The sequence below is a fragment of the Crotalus tigris genome, unplaced genomic scaffold, assembly GCF_016545835.1.
Source record: "Crotalus tigris isolate CLP2741 ecotype Arizona unplaced genomic scaffold, ASM1654583v1 scf7180000017775.1145084777:2100578, whole genome shotgun sequence".
Classification (NCBI taxonomy): Eukaryota; Metazoa; Chordata; class Lepidosauria; order Squamata; family Viperidae; genus Crotalus; species Crotalus tigris.
In genome coordinates, this window is record NW_024096626.1 from 1,690,562 (window position 1) to 1,710,685 (window position 20,124).

The 20,124-nt window shown below is 41.0% G+C and overlaps 1 protein-coding gene and 1 non-coding gene across 4 annotated transcripts; both read left to right on the forward strand.

The window, feature by feature from the left end:
• The first annotated feature begins 6,108 nt into the window (after nucleotides 1-6,108).
• On the forward strand, nucleotides 6,109-18,813 carry RPL18A (ribosomal protein L18a). Of its 3 annotated transcripts, XM_039342203.1 has the most exons (6): nucleotides 6,171-6,214; nucleotides 6,547-6,611; nucleotides 6,806-6,985; nucleotides 7,918-8,047; nucleotides 17,134-17,243; nucleotides 18,666-18,813. In XM_039342203.1, the coding sequence occupies exons 3-6, from the start codon at nucleotides 6,875-6,877 to the stop codon at nucleotides 18,756-18,758; spliced, it is 444 nt and encodes a 147-aa protein (XP_039198137.1). In that variant the 5' UTR covers nucleotides 6,171-6,214; nucleotides 6,547-6,611; nucleotides 6,806-6,874; the 3' UTR covers nucleotides 18,759-18,813. The 3 variants fall into 3 exon arrangements, with proteins under 3 accessions (XP_039198136.1, XP_039198138.1, XP_039198137.1); XM_039342202.1 differs by lacking the exon at nucleotides 6,547-6,611 and having other exon boundaries at nucleotides 6,109-6,214; XM_039342204.1 differs by lacking the exons at nucleotides 6,547-6,611; nucleotides 6,806-6,985 and having other exon boundaries at nucleotides 6,144-6,214.
• On the forward strand, nucleotides 16,917-17,045 carry LOC120307422. The gene has a single exon (XR_005556530.1). It is a non-coding gene; the product is annotated as a small nucleolar RNA SNORA68 (small nucleolar RNA).
• Nucleotides 18,814-20,124: the final 1,311 nt, after the last annotated feature.

Sequence of the window (20,124 nt, forward strand, 5' to 3'; positions counted from 1 at the left end):
TTTGCTCAAGCAGGAGAACCTATACCATTTCAGATAAGTGACTGTCTAGTCTCGTATTAAAAACTTCCAGTGATATAGTGCCCATGATTTCTGAAGGCAAGCTGTTCCACTGGTTCATTGTCCTCACTGTTAGGAAGCTTATCCTTAATTCCAGGTTGCTTCTCTCTTTGGACAGTTTCCAACCATTGTTTCTTGTCCTGCCCTCTGGTGCTTTGGAGAATAGTTGATTCCCTCTTCTTTGTGGCAGACCCTTAAATACTGGAATACTGCTAGCATTTCACCCGTTTCTTCTTTTCTTTAGACTAGCCAAATCCAAGTCCTGCAGCTGTTCTTCATATATTTTAGTCTCCAGGACTTTGATCATTTTAGTTGCTCTTCTCTGGACTTTTTCCAAAGTCTCAACATCTTTTTTGTAGTATGGTGACCAAAATTGGTTGCAGTATTCCAGGTGTGGTCTTACTAGGGTTTTATAAAGCTGTACTAATACTTTGCGTGATCTTGATTCTATACCTCTGTTTATGCAATCCAGGATTGTATTAGTTTTTTTGGCTGCTGTTGCACACTGCTGGCTCATAGTCAAGTGATTGTTCACTAGGACTCCAAGGTCCCTCTCACAGTTACTGTTTTTGAGACAGGTTTCACTTAATCTGTACTTATACCTTTGATTTTTCCTGCCTAAATGTAAAACTTTGCTTTTCTCCACATTAATTTCATTTTGTTGGATTTGTTGGAATTGTTCAAGTCTGTCAAGATCTTTTTGGATCCTGAGCTTGTCTCGTGGAGTGTTGGGTATTCCTGCCAGTTTAGTGTCATCTGCAAATCTGATGAGTTCCCCTTCTATTCCCTCATCTAAGTCATTTATGAAGATATTAAAGAGTGCTGGGCCTAAGACAGAGCCTTGTGGTACCTCACTGCTTACTTCTCTCCATGTGAATGTAATACCATTGAGGATTACTAGCCAGCTACAGATCCATCTGGTGGTAATGTTGTCTATATCCCACCTTTTTCTAGCTTACTAAACAGCAGGTTGTGGTCTACTTTGTCAAATGCTTTACTGAATAAATCATCAGGTCCAGTCCCAGCTGGGAGTAAATAAAATAGAGGCTAAGATGCTGGAAATAAAATGGAGGCTACTTAGGAAAGAAGGTTCTTGTTTATTTAGTTGCCAGAAACTTCAGTGACACAGCATGTTTCTGGGGTGGCTGACAAAATGGAGTTTATACCATGTTTCCCTGAAAATAAACCCACCCCTGAAAGTAATCCCCAGCTGATTTTCAGGGGGACGGGCCTAATATTAGCCCTCCCCCGAAAATAAGCCCTGCTTAAGGGCCTGCACGGATGGCCTCTGTGATGAGGCAAAGTCGATGGGGGAAGGGGGATCCAGTATACTGGTTCCTTACCTCCACCCGGCTTGTTCCGCGGCCTCATGGTAGCAGCATTGGGCGTGACGCATGAGTTGGCAAAAGGCCGGTTTTGGCACGATGTGGCTGTTTGCTGCTGGCTGCGGCAACTTGCCACCTTACGCGTCACACTCAATGCCACTGCCATGAGGCCATGGAATAAGTTGGGCAGAGGTAAGGAACTGGTATACCGGTTTCTTACCGTTGTCCAGCTTGTTCCGCAGCCTCATGGCAGCAGCACTGGGCAGGAGGCAGCAAACGGCTGGTTTTGGCATGACATGGCTGTTTGCCACCTTGTGCATTGCGCCCAATGCCGCTGCAAGGCAGTTCAGCCAAAAGTGGCTGTGGAACAAGTGGGGCAGGTTCCCCTCTCACTTGCCCATTCAGGTACAGCTTTGGTAGCTCTGTAGGCAGAGCTGTGAAGTTCTCTTTTCTAACAGAGAAGATAACTTTGCAGCTCTGCCTACAAGGCCACCAAAGCAGCAGGTGGCGTGCCAGAGGCTTGGGGAGGGAAGGTACTGAAGTGGGCAGTTGGGCCATTGGCAAGAACAATGCAGCTCAGTGGAAAGCGGCCTTGGAACAAGTGCGGCAGGTAAGGAAAGAAATCCTTGCTCCTCCCAGAAATTGCCTTTCTTTCCTTACCTGACTCCCAGCCCCATGCTGTTTTTCCTTCATGATCTGCTGCTGCCATGTTCAAGGAAACAAAGGAAGTTTTTTTTTGGGGGGGGGGAAGGTCAATCAATCAATTCCAACTTGTTGCGAAAGATTGCGAAGTTGGACATTTTTTCCCTCCCAAAAACTTCGTTTCCCTGCATGCGGTGGTGGTGGCGGATCGCAAAGGAGAAACAGCATGGGGCTGGGAGTCAGGTAAGGAAAGAAAGGCAATTTCTGGGGGGAGCAAGGATTTCTTTCCTTACCTACTCCACTTGTTCCGAGGCCACTTTCCGCTGAGCCCCATTGCTCTTGCCAATGGCCTGACCGCCCACTTCAGCACCCTCCCTCCCCGAGCCTCCGGCGCACCACCTTCTGCTTTGGTCAGCCTGCCGGCCCCCACCTCAACACCCTGGCTACCACTGCCCAGCATGGCTGCCCAGAGGCTGGCTGGCATGGGAAGGGCACGCACCCCACCTTCCCACCACCGTGCAGGGTAAGGTTGCCACGCCCCCCCAGAGGTCCTTGCCTCCCCCAAGCGTTTTTTTTTACTAACCTGCCTTTCAGCTGCATTCTGTTTCTCTATTTGCTTCTCAGCCTTCACCGCGTGTTTGTGGGACTTATCTGTAAAAAAAAAAAGTTCCATCAGACTTTCTAACTTCTTGAGATCTTGCGAGAAGTTAGAAAGTCTGATGGAACTTTTTTTTTTACCAATAGTCCCACAAACACGTGGTGAAGGCTGAGAAGCGAATGGAGAAATGGAATGCAGCTGAAAGACAGGTTAGTAAAAAAACATTTGGGAGAGGCAAGGGTATCTGGGCAGGGGTGGGCGCAGCAACCTTATCCTGCGCGGTTTCAGCAGGTGTCTACCAGGGGGAGGGAAGCAACTGGTCCGCCACCGTGCTAGCGCCACCGCGTTGCTTCTCCACCCCATGCACAGGCCCCGCCCCACCCCCACGCACTCACGGCCTACTGGTACTGGCAAAAAATAAGCCCTCCCTGAAAATAAAACGCTGTGCTTACTTCAGAGCCCAAAAGAAAGTAAGAAAGTGTCTTACTTTTGGGGAAACTGTACCTTCTTGGACTTTGTATTTGAAATGCCTGTTCCTGTTGGAGTACTTTCACCTGAGCTTGAGTGTGCCCTTTTGGTAATTTAATGGTGGTGGGTTAATTCTATTATGTCCTAAAAGTCATGTTCCTGTCCTTGAAGCCTTTGTTTTTCTAATCCCATCAGCTCAAATCAGCATTTTGTTTATTTATTTTTATTTATTTAATTTTATTTATATGCCGCCCAATCCCAAATGACTCAGGGCGGCGTATAAAATTAAAACAATCACCAACAATAAAACAATAAAATAATACAATCATACCGCGAGTCCGATCATATCCCGCCCCCCCCCGGGGACATCAGCCCCAGACCTGCCGGAACAGGAGAGTTTTAACGGCTTTCTTAAAGGCCGGCAGGGTGGGAGTAGTTCGAAGCTCGGGGGGAAGTTGATTCCACCAGGTCGGAGCCACCACAGAAAAGGCCCTTCCCCGAGGGCCCGCCAGCCGACATTGTCTGGCCGACGGGACCTGAAGGAGGCCCAATCTGTGGGACCTCACCGGTCTCTGGGAACTGTGCGGCAGTATGCGGTCCTGTAAGTAAACTGGCCCTATGCCATGAAGGGCTTTAAAGGTGATAACCAACACCTTGAATTGCGTCCGGAGACCCACAGGAAGCCAGTGCAGCTCACGAAGGATAGGTGACACGTGGGCATACCTTGGCGCACCCACAATCGCTCTCGCGGCTGCATTCTGAACCAACTGCAGCCTCCGAACGCTCTTCAAGGGTAGCCCCACGTAGAGCACGTTACAGTAATCCAGTCTTGAGGTGACAAGGGCATGAGTGACTGTGAGTAAAGCCTCTCGGTCCAAATAAGGCTGCAACTGGTGCACCAGGCGAACCTGGGCAAAGGTCCCCCTGGCCACAGCCAATAGATGTTGTTCCAAATTTAGCTGTGAGTCCAGGAGGACCCAAGTTGCATGCCTGCACTCAGGGAGGTAAATTTGCCCCCCCCCCCGGACCAATGATGGACCATCCAGTTGACCTTTGGGAGGCAAGACCCAGAGCCACTCGGTCTTGTCAGGGTTGAGTCTAAGCCTGTTCACCCCCATCCAGACCCTCACATCTTCCAGGCACCGGCACATCACGTCGACTGCTTCACTGAAAGGACACTTTATGAATAAGTGGCCCCAAATCTGCATTTCTAAAAGCTGGCCTGCTCAGTTTCTGCCTGGGGAAACTTGGGCTGCTCCTGCCTCCTCTAAGATTTGCCTCCATTGTTCCTTTGGGAAAATATAATATTCTGCCTTTTTTAAATATCTTCAAAAATATTTTCTTCTCTAGGAGGGTGGGTGGGTGCTGACTTTCTAGACCAGCGGTTCTCAACCTGTGGGTCATGATCCCATTTGGGGTCATACGACCATTTTACAGGGGTCGCCAAACAACGCAATCCGCCATTTTTTCCCTCAGGGGGCGACGCCGCGCATGCACACCGCGCATGGAGGCAACACTGCGCATGGGGGCGACGCCGCGCATGCACCCACGCATGGGGTGATGCCATGCATGTGTGTCGCGCATGGGGGCACCGCGCATGCGCGTTACGCATGGGGGCGCCACGCATGCACGCTGCACATGCGCAACGCATCCTTATGGCCAGGGTCACCGTATAAAAAGGTTGAGAACCACTGTTCTAGACTAACTAAATTATAATTACAAGTCCAAGGATTTCTCTGAGTTGGGAAATTATTTTTTCTGTATGTTATCATAATTTTATTTAATTTACATTTAAATTTGGATCCCAATTAAATTAGATAATCTAATATGGAATTACAGTAGGCTAGTTATTGATGAGGTGAAAATACCGGTAGATTCCTGCTGGATGTTACATATTTGTATTTTCTCATAGGATTGTTCATTTTCTGGGACATATCTACAGCCAACAACTGGTATTATTCTATCTATAGGGAAAATTGGATTTTGAAAAAGCAGGATAGGAAGCGTACCAAACTTTTCTGGTGTTGGAGAAAACTCCCTAGACTAGAATACCATGGACAACCAAGAAAACAAACAAATGGATCACTGAACACATCAACCCAGTTTTTTACTCAAAGCACAAATGACCAAGCTTAAATTACCCTACTTTGGATGCATTATGCAAAGACCTATCTCTCTGGAAAAGGCTGTAATACAGAATTCTTTTATTAGAAACAGTATTCTAATTATATAGTTATCTTTAAGCATCGCCCTTCTCTCAAATAATGCGTCTATTGTCACAGCTTATGATTGGTCTCTGGTATTCGTTCAAAAGGAGAGATAAAGCTGTGCAAACGTTTCCATATTACTTATACATTTGTTACATTGATATACCATCTTTCCTTCAAGACCTCTGAGAAGCATCGTATTCCCTCCAATATTTCCCCACATCACCGTGAATTAGGCTAGCAAGCCGAGCCAGAGTAATTCGACTCGAGTCGCCCAGTGAGCTTTGCGCGTGCACCACGCTGATTGTCATTAGGGACCCTTCGCATAACCCAGCCTTCACCTCCACAGCGGCTTGCTGGAATTCAGATTACCCTACCTAATCGCTTCCAATCGTTCGCAGCTTGTAGCGAACCCACATTGCCTTCGCTTCCCCCGACCGACGGTCTGTACCGGCGCAAAGACCCAGGCGAAGCTGACTTTCGCGTGCTCTAAGCAACAATTAACTGTGGTGTGTTCAGAAATCCTGTACAGTAATTAAAGGTTCATATTTTAAACAATATAGGAAACAGCAAACAAATCAGCGAAAACAAATAACAGCATTGTTGGTCTTCAGGAGTCATCAACGCGTTTCATTAACCATGAGAGAAAAAAAAACACGCCAGCCCAAATCAATTAAAAGTTTAAGTCACTGTCTAAAATAAATTAGAACGGGTAGAAGACGGTGAAACTGGGCTTTTAAAGATAGACATTTCCTATATCCAATAAAAACGTGCTCCTTAAATCCAATGGTCGGTAGCCGCTCTTAGGCAAGGCGGTACAATTGCGTCGGCAGTGATCACGTGCGCGTGCTGCGCCTGCGAAACTTCCTTTTCTGGGCAGCCGTGAGAGAGGTGAGACCATGAAAGCGTCGGGCACGGTGAGTACTGGGCTTGTGGCCTTCCTGGGGTCCGCGCGGGGAAACCTCTGCTGCTGCGTGGCTGAAGGAATGTGAGTGAGGCAAAGAATGGTAGAAAGGCTGGGAAGGAATCTCCGTTCGGGAATCTTGCAGCCGCCTTTTTCTCTGCCACGAGTGAGCACTCAATATGGCTGCCTCCCCGCGCCAGTTCCTGTAGCGTGGGCTCGGGTCGGCTGCTCAAGTCGGAGGATTCAACTCGCAACATCTTTCCCGGACCTAGGATGCAGTGTAGTACAGCGAGATTAGTTGGGAAGAAAATGCAATTGTAGCCAACATACTCATGTCATTCTTAGGTCCTTTTCTCTGTAATCCTCGTATCGGTTTCCAAGATTGAATTCGAAGAAGTTTCAAATAGACAGTAGGTATTCTACCTCTGTATAAACACTGTTTTTATATTTTTAGCTGAATTTACAGAGCATTGGGGAGGCGTGAACTTAGTTTGATTTAGTAAAGCAGATAACACCTTTTTTATAGCAAATGCATTGCTTGATCAATTTTGACTCTAAAAACTAGAATGGTTTTTTATTAATATTTCTCTTTTTTTCTTTTAAGCTGAGGGAGTACAAAGTTGTTGGGAGATGCCTTCCTACTCCCAAATGTCCAACCCCATCTCTTTATCGGATGCGAATCTTTGCTCCTAACCATGTTGTTGCAAAGTCCCGTTTCTGGTATTTTGTCTCACAGCTGAAAAAGATGAAAAAATCTTCTGGGGAAATTGTATACTGTGGACAGGTATTGTAATAGAAAGTGGGATAGATTTAAATATTGAAAACATTTATTTTCTAACACTGCTTGCGCCTAATATTTATAAGTATCTATATTGTTTGGATTAAAATTTATTACTAGTGACCATCATGTCTTGTAAAATGCTTAAATTATTTTATCCTATTTCATTTCATGACTGTTAATGAAATGAATGACCTGTTTATTGAAGACAAATGAAAAATAGTTGTTTCTGTGCCCTGGAGATGGTTTAGAAGTTATAATATTCTTTTAAAATTAGAAACAACATGAAAAGATTTTTTTTCAAGAATGCCCCTTTTTAGTTTCAATGAATTTGGCAGAGAGGTAGAAGGAAGTTAAACTTTGCACAATCCATTGCTAATTTTTTATTGCAAAGTAAAATAGTTCTCACCTTACTTTGAATGTCCATCAGTTTTATGTCCAGCATGTGGAGGCATCTAGTTAATTACTACTTTGGATAGAATGCTAGAGAAGCAAACCAGTCCTGGCTTCTTCCTAGAGCTATGATTTGATTTAATGTGTTCCTATGCTGATAAAGAATTAATCGGAGGAGGCCTTTCATATGTCAGTGAATACGTTTACAGAGATAAATCTGTAGCAGACCATGAAACAGGTGAAGTAATAAATGGGCCAATCTTGTGTCTGCTGGATTTAAAGCACTTTTGTGTGGGGGTGGGCAGAGAATCATAGTGCAACACTACTGACTTCTGCTTAAAGATTTTATTTTGTTTCAGGATTAGATTCATGTAATCTTGGATATGTATTGCATTTTTACTCTGTCTATTTTGATCCAGAGAAAATCTAATGTATTCTATGGAAATTGGATTACAGCTTTAGGATATTCATTCTAATTCATTCATTGTATACTTGGCATGCTAATTAAAACAACATTGATTTGTTTTTTATTTCTATACTATTAGGTTTTTGAGAAGTCTCCTCTGAAGGTGAAAAATTTTGGTATCTGGCTGCGCTATGATTCTCGCAGTGGAACTCACAATATGTACAGGGAGTACAGGGATTTAACAACTGCTGGAGCTGTAACACAGTGCTGTAAGTAGAGGCCTCGGAGTACTAGATCAGTGATGGCAAACCTTTTAGAGACCGAGTGCCCAAACTGCAACCCAAAACCCACGTATGCATCATCGGGTGCCGGGTGGGCATGGCCCATTGGGTGGGCATGGCTGCAGTGGTAACAGACTGGGTGGGACTAAAAAGTTCAATCAATCAATTCCAACTTTGGAAGATATTTTTTTTTCCTGAGAGAAGTTGAAATTGACTGATTGATTAACCTTTTTTTTTTTTTTGTACACGGCGGCAGAGGCCTAAAGCGAAAAGGTTTTATAAAACCAGCTGAAGGCCTAGGGCTACACCACGCGTGCCCACAGAGAGGGCTCTGAGTGCCACCTCTGGCACCCGTGCCATAGGTTCGCCACCACTGTACTAGATTATCTTAAGATATCACTATCATAAAGAAAAATAAGTGTTGCAGAATTGGTATTTCTTAGTGTTGGTTTTACCTAATGTTCCTATTAGTTTGACTGTCTTATAAATAAGTAGCTAATGTATTATTCTGTCATTTTACTGAGGGGATAGTAAACAATAGGGGGAGGTGTTCTGGATGCCTTTAAATCAGTTTTGACTCCTGACAACTGCCTGGACAAGTCTCAGCAGTTTTCCTGGAAAGATTTTGAAAGTAGGTTGGTTGCCATTGTCACTTTCCTATGCTATTTTCATTTTTTTTATAGATGTTTTATTAAATTTTTATGGTTATAAGCCTTTAGTGCTTAATGAACAATGTGTTGTCTGGGTTCACATATTTAACAATAATAATACAACTTCCATTTCTATTCTCTACTCTACTCCATTTTTCCAGCCATTTATAAAAATTATCCCATGTTTTGGAAGTATTCTGTATCTTCTTTCCCTTTCATTTTCGATGTAAGCTTATCCATTTCCTCACAATCCAAAAATTTCCTGATTGTGTCTTCCAATGGTGTTTCTTCTTTTTTCCAATACTGTACAAATGCAATTTTTGCTGCTGTTAGTACATGTAATATTAAATATATACATTTTTGTCATAGTTCTCTGTAATTATACCTAAAAGAAATAATTCTTGCTTGAAATCTGCATGTTTTCTTAACATTTTCTGTAACCACATGGGTATTTTCACCAACTTTTTTTTTTGCTTTAAGGCATGTCCACCAAAGGTGACATGCTTTTGCCTACATTTCCAACAATCTCTTTTCTAGGGTTGAGAAAGAGTGACTGGCCCAAGACTTTCGTTCTTAAAGTAGAATTTTTGCTCTTTAGCATAATGCCTTAACCACTACACTAAGCTGTCTCTCAAATTGTAATATAGGTAGTCCTTAACTTATGATTGAGCCGAACATTTATGTTGCTGAGTGAGACAGTTAAGTGAAATTTGCCCCATTTTACAATTTTTCTTCCCACAATTTTTAAGTGAATCACTGCAGTTAAATTGCTAAATGAATCTGATTTCCCATTGACTTTGCTTGTCAGAAGATTGCAAAAATGATCACAAGACCCCGAGACACTGCAACCTACATAAATATGAGTCAGTTGCCAAGTGTCTGAATTTTAATCATGTGATTATGGAGATGCTGCAACGGTCACAAGTGTAAAAAATGATCAATCACTTTGCTGTTGTAATCTCGAATGATCACTAAATGAACTGTTGTAAGTCGAGGACTACCTGTACTGAATATTAAAAATTGAATTGTTGAAATGTGTTATATATTGTAACTTGGTAGATTCATAACTCATGATTAGCTATGTCTGCTGTAAGTTATTTTATACAGTGCCATTTAGACAGGTAAAGTTTTCTTTAGACTATTGACTAAGCTACCTGACATTTATTTCAAATCCAAATTGTCCCAACAACTCAAGAGCCATTTGAATGTAACCCAGAAGGCCTTTATTGGTATTAAACAGACAATTATTGCCAAAGCAAAAAAGTTCAAAAATTAATTTGGACAATATATAAGAAATTTGGTATAGAGACTTGGATTTATGCTGTATTACTCAAATCACCAGCTTCAGGCTTTAATAATAGATATGCTTCTAACATCCTAAATACCCATTCAGTTCAGAAAAACCTTGAATAGGGCTAGTTGAATTAGTCAAAGGATGCTTTAAAAAGGTTCTCTTTTTACTACTTACTAGGAATAATTCATATTATTATTATTATACATTATTATACATATATCGCCTCTACCAACACCTCATTTTAAATTTCCAACATTATTCATTGTAGTGACTCTCGTATTTTTTATAGGACTCAACCAGGATTCCATCTAGACCTGGTGATCATACAAATATTCTCATAGTCCAAATCCACTAGCTTTTTATATACCTTATTTTTTTTAAAAAAAGATTCACGTTAATTATTATTTAGTGCATATACTGTTTTTGCTCTAGTACTATTTCCAACATTAAAATTCACCCCTTTTCATCCAAATATATTGATTTTATTTTTTCTTTGACATATATAATAATTCCTCCTTTCTTGTTTTATGCTAATATTGTGTATATTTCTAAATTTTACTTTCTCTAGTAGTTTTCTATAATCCTATTTTATATAAACTTCCTAAAGATACATCACATCTACATCCAATTTCCTTAAATTGTTAAACGTTTAAACTCTTTTTCTTGATATATTTAATCCATTAATGTTTACAGAAAAGAGCTGTTAGAGAATTTTAATTTCTCTATTGGTGAAAAAATAAATCAGAAGCTCTCACAATTGACTGCATTTAGCTGATTCAAAATAACTTCTTTATATTCATATAAAAATATTTACAATACCATATCTGGACCCTTTTCAATCTGGTTTCAGGCCCGGCTACAGCACTGAGACTGCTTTGGTCGCACTGACCGATGACCTCTGGCGAGCCCGGGATAGGGGTCATTCCTCTATCTTGGTGCTTCTTGACCTCTCAGCGGCTTTCGATACCATCGACCATGGTATCCTTCTGCGTTGTCTCGGAGAGGTGGGGGTGGGCGGCACCGTATTGCGGTGGTTCTCCTACCTCTCTGACAGGTCGCAGTCGGTGTTGGCGGGCGGACAGAGATCGACCCCTAGGCGCCTCGATTATGGGGTGCCTCAGGGCTCGGTCCTGTCCCCCCTCCTTTTTAACATCTACATGAAACTGCTGGGTGAGATCATTCGGCGACACGGGGTGAGGTATCATCAGTACACGGATGATACCGAATTGTATATCTCCACCCCGTGTCCTTTCAGTGAAGCAGTCGATGTGGTGTGCCGGTGCCTGGAAGATGTGAGGGTCTGGATGGGGGTGAACAGGCCTAGACTCAACCCTGACAAGACTGAGTGGCTCTGGGTCTTGCCTCCCAAAGGTCAACTGGATGGTCCATCATTAGTCCTGGGGGGGGGTAAATTTACCTCCCTGAGTGCAGGCACGCAACTTGGGTGTCCTGGACTCATAGCAAAATTAGGAATAACATCTATCGGCTGTGGCCAGGGGGACCTTTGCCCAGGTTCGCCTAGTGCACCAGTTGCGGCCTTATTTGGACCGGGAGGCTTTACTCACGGTCACTCATGCCCTTGTCACCTCAAGACTGGATTACTGTAACGCGCTCTACGTGGGGCTACCCTTGAAGAGCGTTCGGAGGCTGCAGTTGGTTCAGAATGCAGCCGCAAGAGCGATTGTGGGCGCGCCAAGGTACGCCCATGTGTCACCTATTCTCCGCGAGCTGCACTGGCTTCCTGTGGGTCTCTGGACGCAATTGAAGGTGTTGGTTATCACCTTTAAAGCCCTTCATGGCATAGGGCCAGGTTACTTATAGGACCGCATACTGCCACACAGTTCCCAGAGACCGGTGAGGTCCCACAGATTGGGCCTCCTTCAGGTCCCGTCGGCCAGACAATGTCGGCTGGCGGGCCCTCGGGGAAGGGCCTTTTCTGTGGTGGCTCCGACCTGGTGGAATCAACTTCCCCCCCCAAGGTTCGAACTACTCCCACCCTGCCGGCCTTTAAGAAAGCCATTAAAACTCTCCTGTTCTGGCAGGCCTGGGGCTGATGTCCCCGGGGGGGGGGGCGGGATATGATCAGACATGCTGTATGAATGTATTTATTTTATTGTTTTATTGTCATATTATTGTTTTAATTTTGTACGCCGCCCTGAGTCCCTTGGGATTGGGCGGCATATAAATTTTAGTAATGAAATAAATAAATAAATAAATTCTTCTTTACAGCAACATAGCTTAATGAAGACTTCTTACAGAGACAGATCAGAGACAAACCTGAGACTGGAAAATTCAGCTCCTAACTCAATACCCTTTGCACAGACTCAGTAGCACTTTCTTCATATTGGCTGACTGAGTTACCACATGACTCTTCCTGTTCATGAATATTCCAACACTCCTCCCTTCATTCTTAATACATTCTTTAATCGTGAAAAATCTTGTGCCACTAACCTGGCCTTATACTGTATATCAATATTTGGCAATACCTTTTTCTTATATACCCATTTACAACCCACAGCTTTGGTTCCCTGTGGCAAAGTCATTGATTTAAATACTTCATGGTCTCCCATGGATTTCATCTCTTTATCCATGGCCTCCTTCCATCTTTCTTGTTCAGCCTTTGGTAATGCCAACACTTCTTTTTAACTTCTTGGCTCATACCACACATTGCAAACCTTTACCTTGCTAGCAGAATACCTGTCAGGCGGAATTCCTTTATTACATCACTCTGACCTATGTGGTATTAACTGCTCCTGTGTCTCAAGTCTTTCTGGTTTCATGTCTTGTATAGCCTCTCCTCCCTGAACATTGACATCTTCTATAATGATTTTTTCATCATTAGATGCGTTATTGTCACTAAACAGATCACCGTCATTAAGTGAGACATGCCCAGAATTTGCATTAATTCTGTCCCAATTTTGTTCTGCAAAATTAGCAGACCTTGAAATTATAATTCTTTTACTTCCATCGCTAAAGTGATATCCTTTTGACCTTGGCTCATAGCCCACAAACCTGAGCTTTCTTGCCTTTTGCTGTCCCTTTCTTCTGTTTGCTTTTGGATTATGTACCCATGCAGTACTTCCAAAAATTCTCAAATGTGCCAGTGATGGCTTTCTCCCATATAGAATGGCATATGGAGTATTATTAATGGAGGAACTCCACAGCCTGTTAACTATATAATTGGCAGTCAATATGGCTTCTCCCCAATATGACCTGCTCATACCAGAATCCTCCAATAATGAATCTTTCATTGTTTGCAAAACACCATTCCTTCTTTCAGCTACACCGTTCTCTGCTGCTGAGTAAGGATTTGTACGTCTGTGTCTTATCCCCAACTGCCCCAACCATTGTTGGAATTTAGTTGACATAAATTCAGTATCTCTGTCAGTTTGCAACTGACACACTTGTTGTCTGTACCTTCTCTCTACAAAACTTACCCACTGTTTGAATTGTTGTAGCACCTCTGTCTTTGCTCTAAGCAAGTAGCAAAACGAATACCTGCTATAATCATCAACAATTACCAGTGCATATTTTGCTCCTCCCAAACTGGCTTGCATAGGTCCCACTAGATCTGCATGGACCAGCTCTAGAACTCTTTTTGTTTGTCTTGTGCTACATTTACTAACTGGGAATGCCTTTGACTTCGATGCTTTGCATACTGCACAGTCCAAATATGTTTTGCATCCCTTCAAATTTAGCCCTTCTGCAAAATCTTGCGTTTGCTGCAAAACTTTAAAGCTTGCATGGCCAAGTCTTCTATGCAGAAGATGAACACATGAATCATGCTCTGCAACATTCTTAAATATATGGGAACATTGAACCTTTTGTCCTTGCAATACATATAGATTTATCTTCCTTTATGCCAGTGGTTCTCAACCTGTGGGTCGGGACCCCATTTGGGGTCAAACAACCATTTCATGGGGGTCGCCAAACCACACTGTCTGCCACTGTTTTCCCTTTTCCCTTTTCCCTAGCTGTCCTACTCCCTCTTATTGGTGGCCACACCCACTTGGGGGTCACCACAACATGGGGAATTGTATTATGGGGTCACGGCATTAGAAAGATTGAGAACCACTGCTTTATGCCTTCTGCACAAATATTCCCATGCCTTTTGATGAGACACTTCCCATTTACAAAAATGACCTCAAAACCTTTTTGTCTAAATTAGACATACTTAACAAATTATGTTCCATCAGGTACACAAAGCACATTGGTAAACTTTGATTCCAAATATGGAATTTTTACATCGCCTTTTCCGATGACTTTTGCTTTCTGGCCATTTGCCAAAGCCACAGCTTCTTGTGCTACTGGAACAAACCTGCAAAATAATTCAGTCATTAACAATTGTTTGACTTGCCCCACTATCTATTAGCCACTTGTTTCTGTTGTTGCTATAGCAAACTTTTGCAACACCAAAATGTTCCCTTTTGCAAATTAGTCTTCTTTACATGCACAAATGTCCTTTGCTGCAAACAGTTCCTCTGCAAACAGTTCCTTTGCAAATGTGTCTTTTCTCCACAAATGTAGCAATTCTTTTCTAGCTTAGCTCTCTGCCTGCAAAATCTCTCCTTTGTTGCAACTTGGTCCAGGTCCGATCTGCTTGTTTTTTTCTCCTCCGGAGACTTGCAGTCTGGACCCCCTCCTCAGGAATTTCTCCTTGTGGCTGCTTCTAAAATGGCGTTTTTCCTCTTCATTAAGCAAACATGTCTTTAAAGCCTCAAACTTTAAGTCTTGCTCTTCTTTAAACTCAAATATCGTAGAAACTGTGTCCCAGGTTTTATCTAAACTATTCAACATCAATAAAACCTTCTGGGACTCAGGGAATTTAATCCCACCTTGTTCTAAGTCCAAAAATAAACTTTGCATTTTATTTAAATGCTGTTCCACAGATTCATCTGGTTGCAAACAAGCCCTGTAAAGTTTTCTTGACAATTGCACTATATTGCATGCAGAAACATTCACGTGCACAGCTCTCAACTTCAACCAAATCTCCTTTGCAGTCTTTAAATTTGCAATATTTAGAAATTGTTCATCTAAATTCAAGATGAGATAAGCCATTGCTTGATCATGACTTTTCTGATCAACTGCTGCAAACACTTGTGGATTTTCTACAATATACTACAGCTCTTTTGCTTTGAGCAAACATTCCATTTTAGCAGCCCACACAATGTAATTCTTCTGGCCCAAATGAGGTACACAGCTTTCCTTAAATTCCATTGCAGCCATTCTGCAAATTCTGCCATATTTTTATACTTTTATACTATACGTTTATACACAGGCAATTTTTTCCAGCTTTAAATTACAGTGCAGTCCTTAGTAAGCTCTGGGCCCATAACCTGTTAAGAGAATTTTAATTTCTCTATTGGTGAAAAAAATAAACCAGAAGCTCTCACAGTTGACTGCATTTAGCTGATTCAAAATAACTTCTTTATATTCATATAAAAATATTTACAATACCATTCTTCTTTACAGCAACATAGCTTAATGAAGACTTCTTACAGAGACAGACCAGAGACAAACCTGAGACTGGAAAATTCAGCTCCTAACTCAATACCCTTTGCACAGACTCAGTAGCACTTTCTTCACATTGGCTGACTGAGTTACCACATGACTCTTCCTGTTCATGAATATTCCAACAAGAGCTTAATTACATCTCCCATTTTTTACTTGATCTATTTTTTATTTTTATTTATTTTTTATGCTTGTCTCTATAAGTCTTCCTTTTGCTTCTCTTTCTAACCTTTCTCTTTCTTGTAACTTTTGTGTTTCTCACTCTCGATCAACTTCCTCTAATAAATCTTCATCGTAACTTTTACTCTCCGGCTCTTCCCTACTTTCTTGTTCTTCTCCTTGTGAAAAGTAATTCATAAAAGTCCTGTGCTTTCTCAAGTGTATCTATCTTGTATTTTTTTTCCTGCCAAGTTAAAAGTATGCCTTCAGGTATTAACCAACGAAACATGACTTTATATTTAATTAATTGTGTCGTTAAAAATTGTTATTCTTGTCTCTGATTTCGTATACTACGTGGTATTTTTTTTAATACAGTTATTTCTTTACCCTTATATATTATTGGTTCGTCTCTTGTTTTTTTATATATTTCATCCCTTATTGATCTTCTAGTAAACCTTATATGGACCTCTCACCAATCTATGCCTTCGTGCATAATTTGTATATACTCTATATATTTCGTCTATGTCGCTTCTTACTTCCAATTTTTCTTTGCCTAAAATCTAGAATGGATAATATCATTTGTGGTCTAGGTTAAATTTATTGCTTAAAAATTAATGTTAAAATTGAAGGAAGTTATACAATTTGAATAGTTTGATTTCTCTGTATTTAATTTTATTTTTGGTCATTTTTTAAATTTTTCCTAAGTTTGTTTAGCTCCCTTGCCCCAGTTTTCCCCCCATTACAGTTTTGATAGGTTTCTTTCTAACAGTGTATAGTCTTTTATACAATAACAATTAAATGATTATTTAATTTAAATATAATACATTCATGACATATTTTTTACAAAATGTTATAAAGTTTGTAAAAATGAACTCAAAAGTTTGAGTTAAAGTTGGTTATCTTAAGGTAGACATATCAAGGATTACATCACAACATAAGCCTTTCAAGCCTTTCCAAATAAATTCAATAAATTGAATTCCTAGATAAATGTTTATTGCATATTTAGCTTCCCTTGAACCTGAAATTCAAGTCAACCTGAAATTTAAGTCCACCTGATTTTCAAAGTATAAATAACATACCATATATTACTTCATTAAAAAGATTCTAAACATTCTTATATTCTTGTATACAAATGATTGAATGTAGCTATTTTTCATTTCTAGAATCTGTTGATTCTCCTCTAATTCAACTTGCTCAGCTTATATGGCAGAGCCATAAATCACTACTGGTTTTGAAATTTTTAATTGCATGCAAACCCAAAGAGCATTGTTTATAATAAAATGTTCTTGTCATGTGTGCAGATATTAAATGTATCTTGTCGCCTTTCAAGAGCTGAAATCTTTTTGAAAGTGAAATTGAAGATTCTACAACAAATACTGTTCTTATATGGAGATTGATATAAGTATTTAATCAAAACTAATTCTTTTGCTAAAATGTATAATACAACTGATGAATTGCAGATCGTGATATGGGAGCACGTCATAGAGCCCGTGCTCATTCTATTCAGATCATGAAGGTTGAAGAGATCGCTGCTAGCAAATGCCGCAGACCTGCTGTCAAGCAGTTCCATGTAAGTAAAGCAAATTTTAAGTGCGTGTTCTCAAACTATATAATTTGGAAATTTTTCTCTTCAGCCCTGTGCTTTCTATGAAAATGTTTATAACTGTGATCAATGACTTTAAGAAGATTGATTGATTGACTACATATATATTGAAATTGGAGTCACAGACTGTTCAGGTAACTACAGAACAATTGGGTCACATCTTTCAGCTCAAATTACTGCAGGTTCATTGGAAAAAAGCTGAAGAAGACTGCTTTATGCACCAATTTGATCTTCTAAAGAAAATGAGATATTAAGCTAACAAATACTCAATACTAAAAATGCTAATATGCCATGGAGTTCTAATATTTATTTTTTAAAAAACAACTTTCCAAAATGATCCAGTTTCTTACTGTTAAGCATTATACGTGCTTTAAAAAGTATATAGTCACTTGCCTTGTTCTTTTAAAAAGTTATTTGATAATTATTGTGCTCTTAAGAAGTCCATCCTTTATTTTGCACTGATTAAATAATCACTCCATGCTACTGAAAATAAGACCAGGTTTTATTTTAATTTTTTGGACCAAAAGACCCATTAGGCCTTATTTTCAGGGGATGTCTTATTTTGCACCCGCCTGCTCCCTTCCACCAACTGCTTGCCAGCAGCAACAATGGCTTACAGGGCTTCCCAGGGCAGATGCACTTTTCACTTGGATGGAGACTGAAAGCTTTGTCTACTTGCAAATAGAGTGCTTTGAAACGGAGCAATTTGCCCCATTTGCAAGTAGACGAAGCTTCCAGTCTTCCTCTGGGTGAAAAGTGTGCGGTGGAGCAAGACAGAGGCATGGGGGAGGAAGGCAGGTGATCTGGATGTGCTGCATGTCCACCTGGCTCGTGGGAAGCTTGTGCAGCAGCAAGCAGAGGCATGGGGGGAGGCAGGCGATCCTGACGCACCACCCACTCCATCCCACCATCTCTTGGCTTGCCCACAGCTGCACCGGGGCAGGTAGCTATGTGGCGCATCAGGATCGCCTGCCTTTCCCCCCCCCCCCCAATTCCTCGCCTGCTGCTACACAAGCTTCCCATGAGCCAGGTACAGCATGTCTGGATCGCCTGTCTCCTCTCTCCCTCAGTGTTTGGACTTAACCTGTGCTGCGGCAAGGTGGCTGCAGTTGCGGCTGTACACTGTTGGCCCCCACACATTTGCTGCGTTTTGAGCTGGCCACATCCATCCTCCCCCAGGCTTATTTTTGGGATAGGGCTTATATTAGGCCCACCCAAAAAATCAGGCTAGGGCTTATTTTTAGGATGAGTCTTATTTTCGGGGTAATACGGTAACATTAGAAATATATATGCTTTCATTAGAAAGTGTCATTTAAAAAATTTTCTGAATAATACCCAAACTGATGATATTTATTTGGGCTTCTAATGAAATTTAATCTCTTTCTACAGGATTCTAAAATTAAATTCCCTCTGCCCCACAGAGTGTTGCGCCGTCAGCATAAGCCACGCTTTACTACCAAGAGACCAAATACATTCTTCTAAATGTAGGCTTGATTGATATGTTCCATGTATCAATAAATTTTTTTTGAACATTTGATTGTGTTTTAAAGCATATTCTACTCTTATTTATATGACTCCTCATCTCTATGACTCTGAATGGCATCAGTTTTAAACATTTAACATCAGTTAAAACCAACCAAGACAAATATCAACACTATAGCTTTACAGAGCAGATGCCATAACACAAAAGGCTCTCTTCCTGGCATATGCCAGATGACACTGACAAAATCCATAGCAATTTTCTCATGAGATACTGTACATGATAGGACAAGTGGACACGCTCAAGTAGAGGTAGTTCTGACTTTTGCAAATAAAATGCTGCATTTTAGAATTCAATCTTCTGATACATCACTTTGGAATGTAGTGTATTCTGGTCTCAGCTCTACTATACCCTAATTATGCAGAAGGCTGAGGTGCTAAGATCTTTAGATCTTTCATAAATGTACACAGGGCATGTTTATTTTCTTAGGCAATTTCAACTTTATGAAAAGCAAAACTTAATTTCTATCTGGCAATATGCTAACTAAAGATGCAGAAAACTAATGTTCAGTTGAAAAATACATTTTCTCAAAAATAGTACCTCATTTAGAATTAAATGTTCCTCAATACAGAAATCATAAGACTTGGAAAGTACATCAGAGATCATGTAATGCACTCTTCATTGGATAAATCCATTGCAGCATTGCAATTTTTTTGTATTCTGAAAACAGCACATTTACACACTAAAAGCAGATCAGTTAAAGCCCAGAGAAAAACTTGATGTCACTTTTCTTTCAGATATATTTTTATTTCAGTCCTGCTTGTTCTGGAAATATATCCTCCGGCTTTTATGTCCTGAGGTCTAGAATTTACAAAAAAAAAGGGCATAAACATCCAAATTGAATAGCACTAGCATTTAGAATCATATACAACTTTACAGAGTCAGCATATTGCCCCCAACAATCTGCGTCCTCATTTTATGGATCTCAGAAGGGTGAAAGGCTGAGTCAACCTTGAGAGTCTGCATTCTAACCACTGTGGCACCATGGCTGTAAGTAGGAGGAGAAAGATCTATCCGTCTTATCCAAACTTAATACTTCGCATCTAAGGTCATTAAACTTTTAACAATGCTCTCTCATATGTTACCAATTAAGGTCATAGAGGTGAAGTTAATTTGGGTTAGCATCTATTAGGAAAACACTGAAAAAAGCTGCTCAGCAGGATAAAGCTTGTTAAGTACTTAAAACAATGTTTGATTTTAAGGTTCTTTGCTGAGTAGCCTTTTTCAGGGTTTCCTTAAGGAGTGCTAACCCGGGGGTCTTCAAACTTGGCCCTTTTATGACTTGTGGACTTCAACTCCCAGAATTCC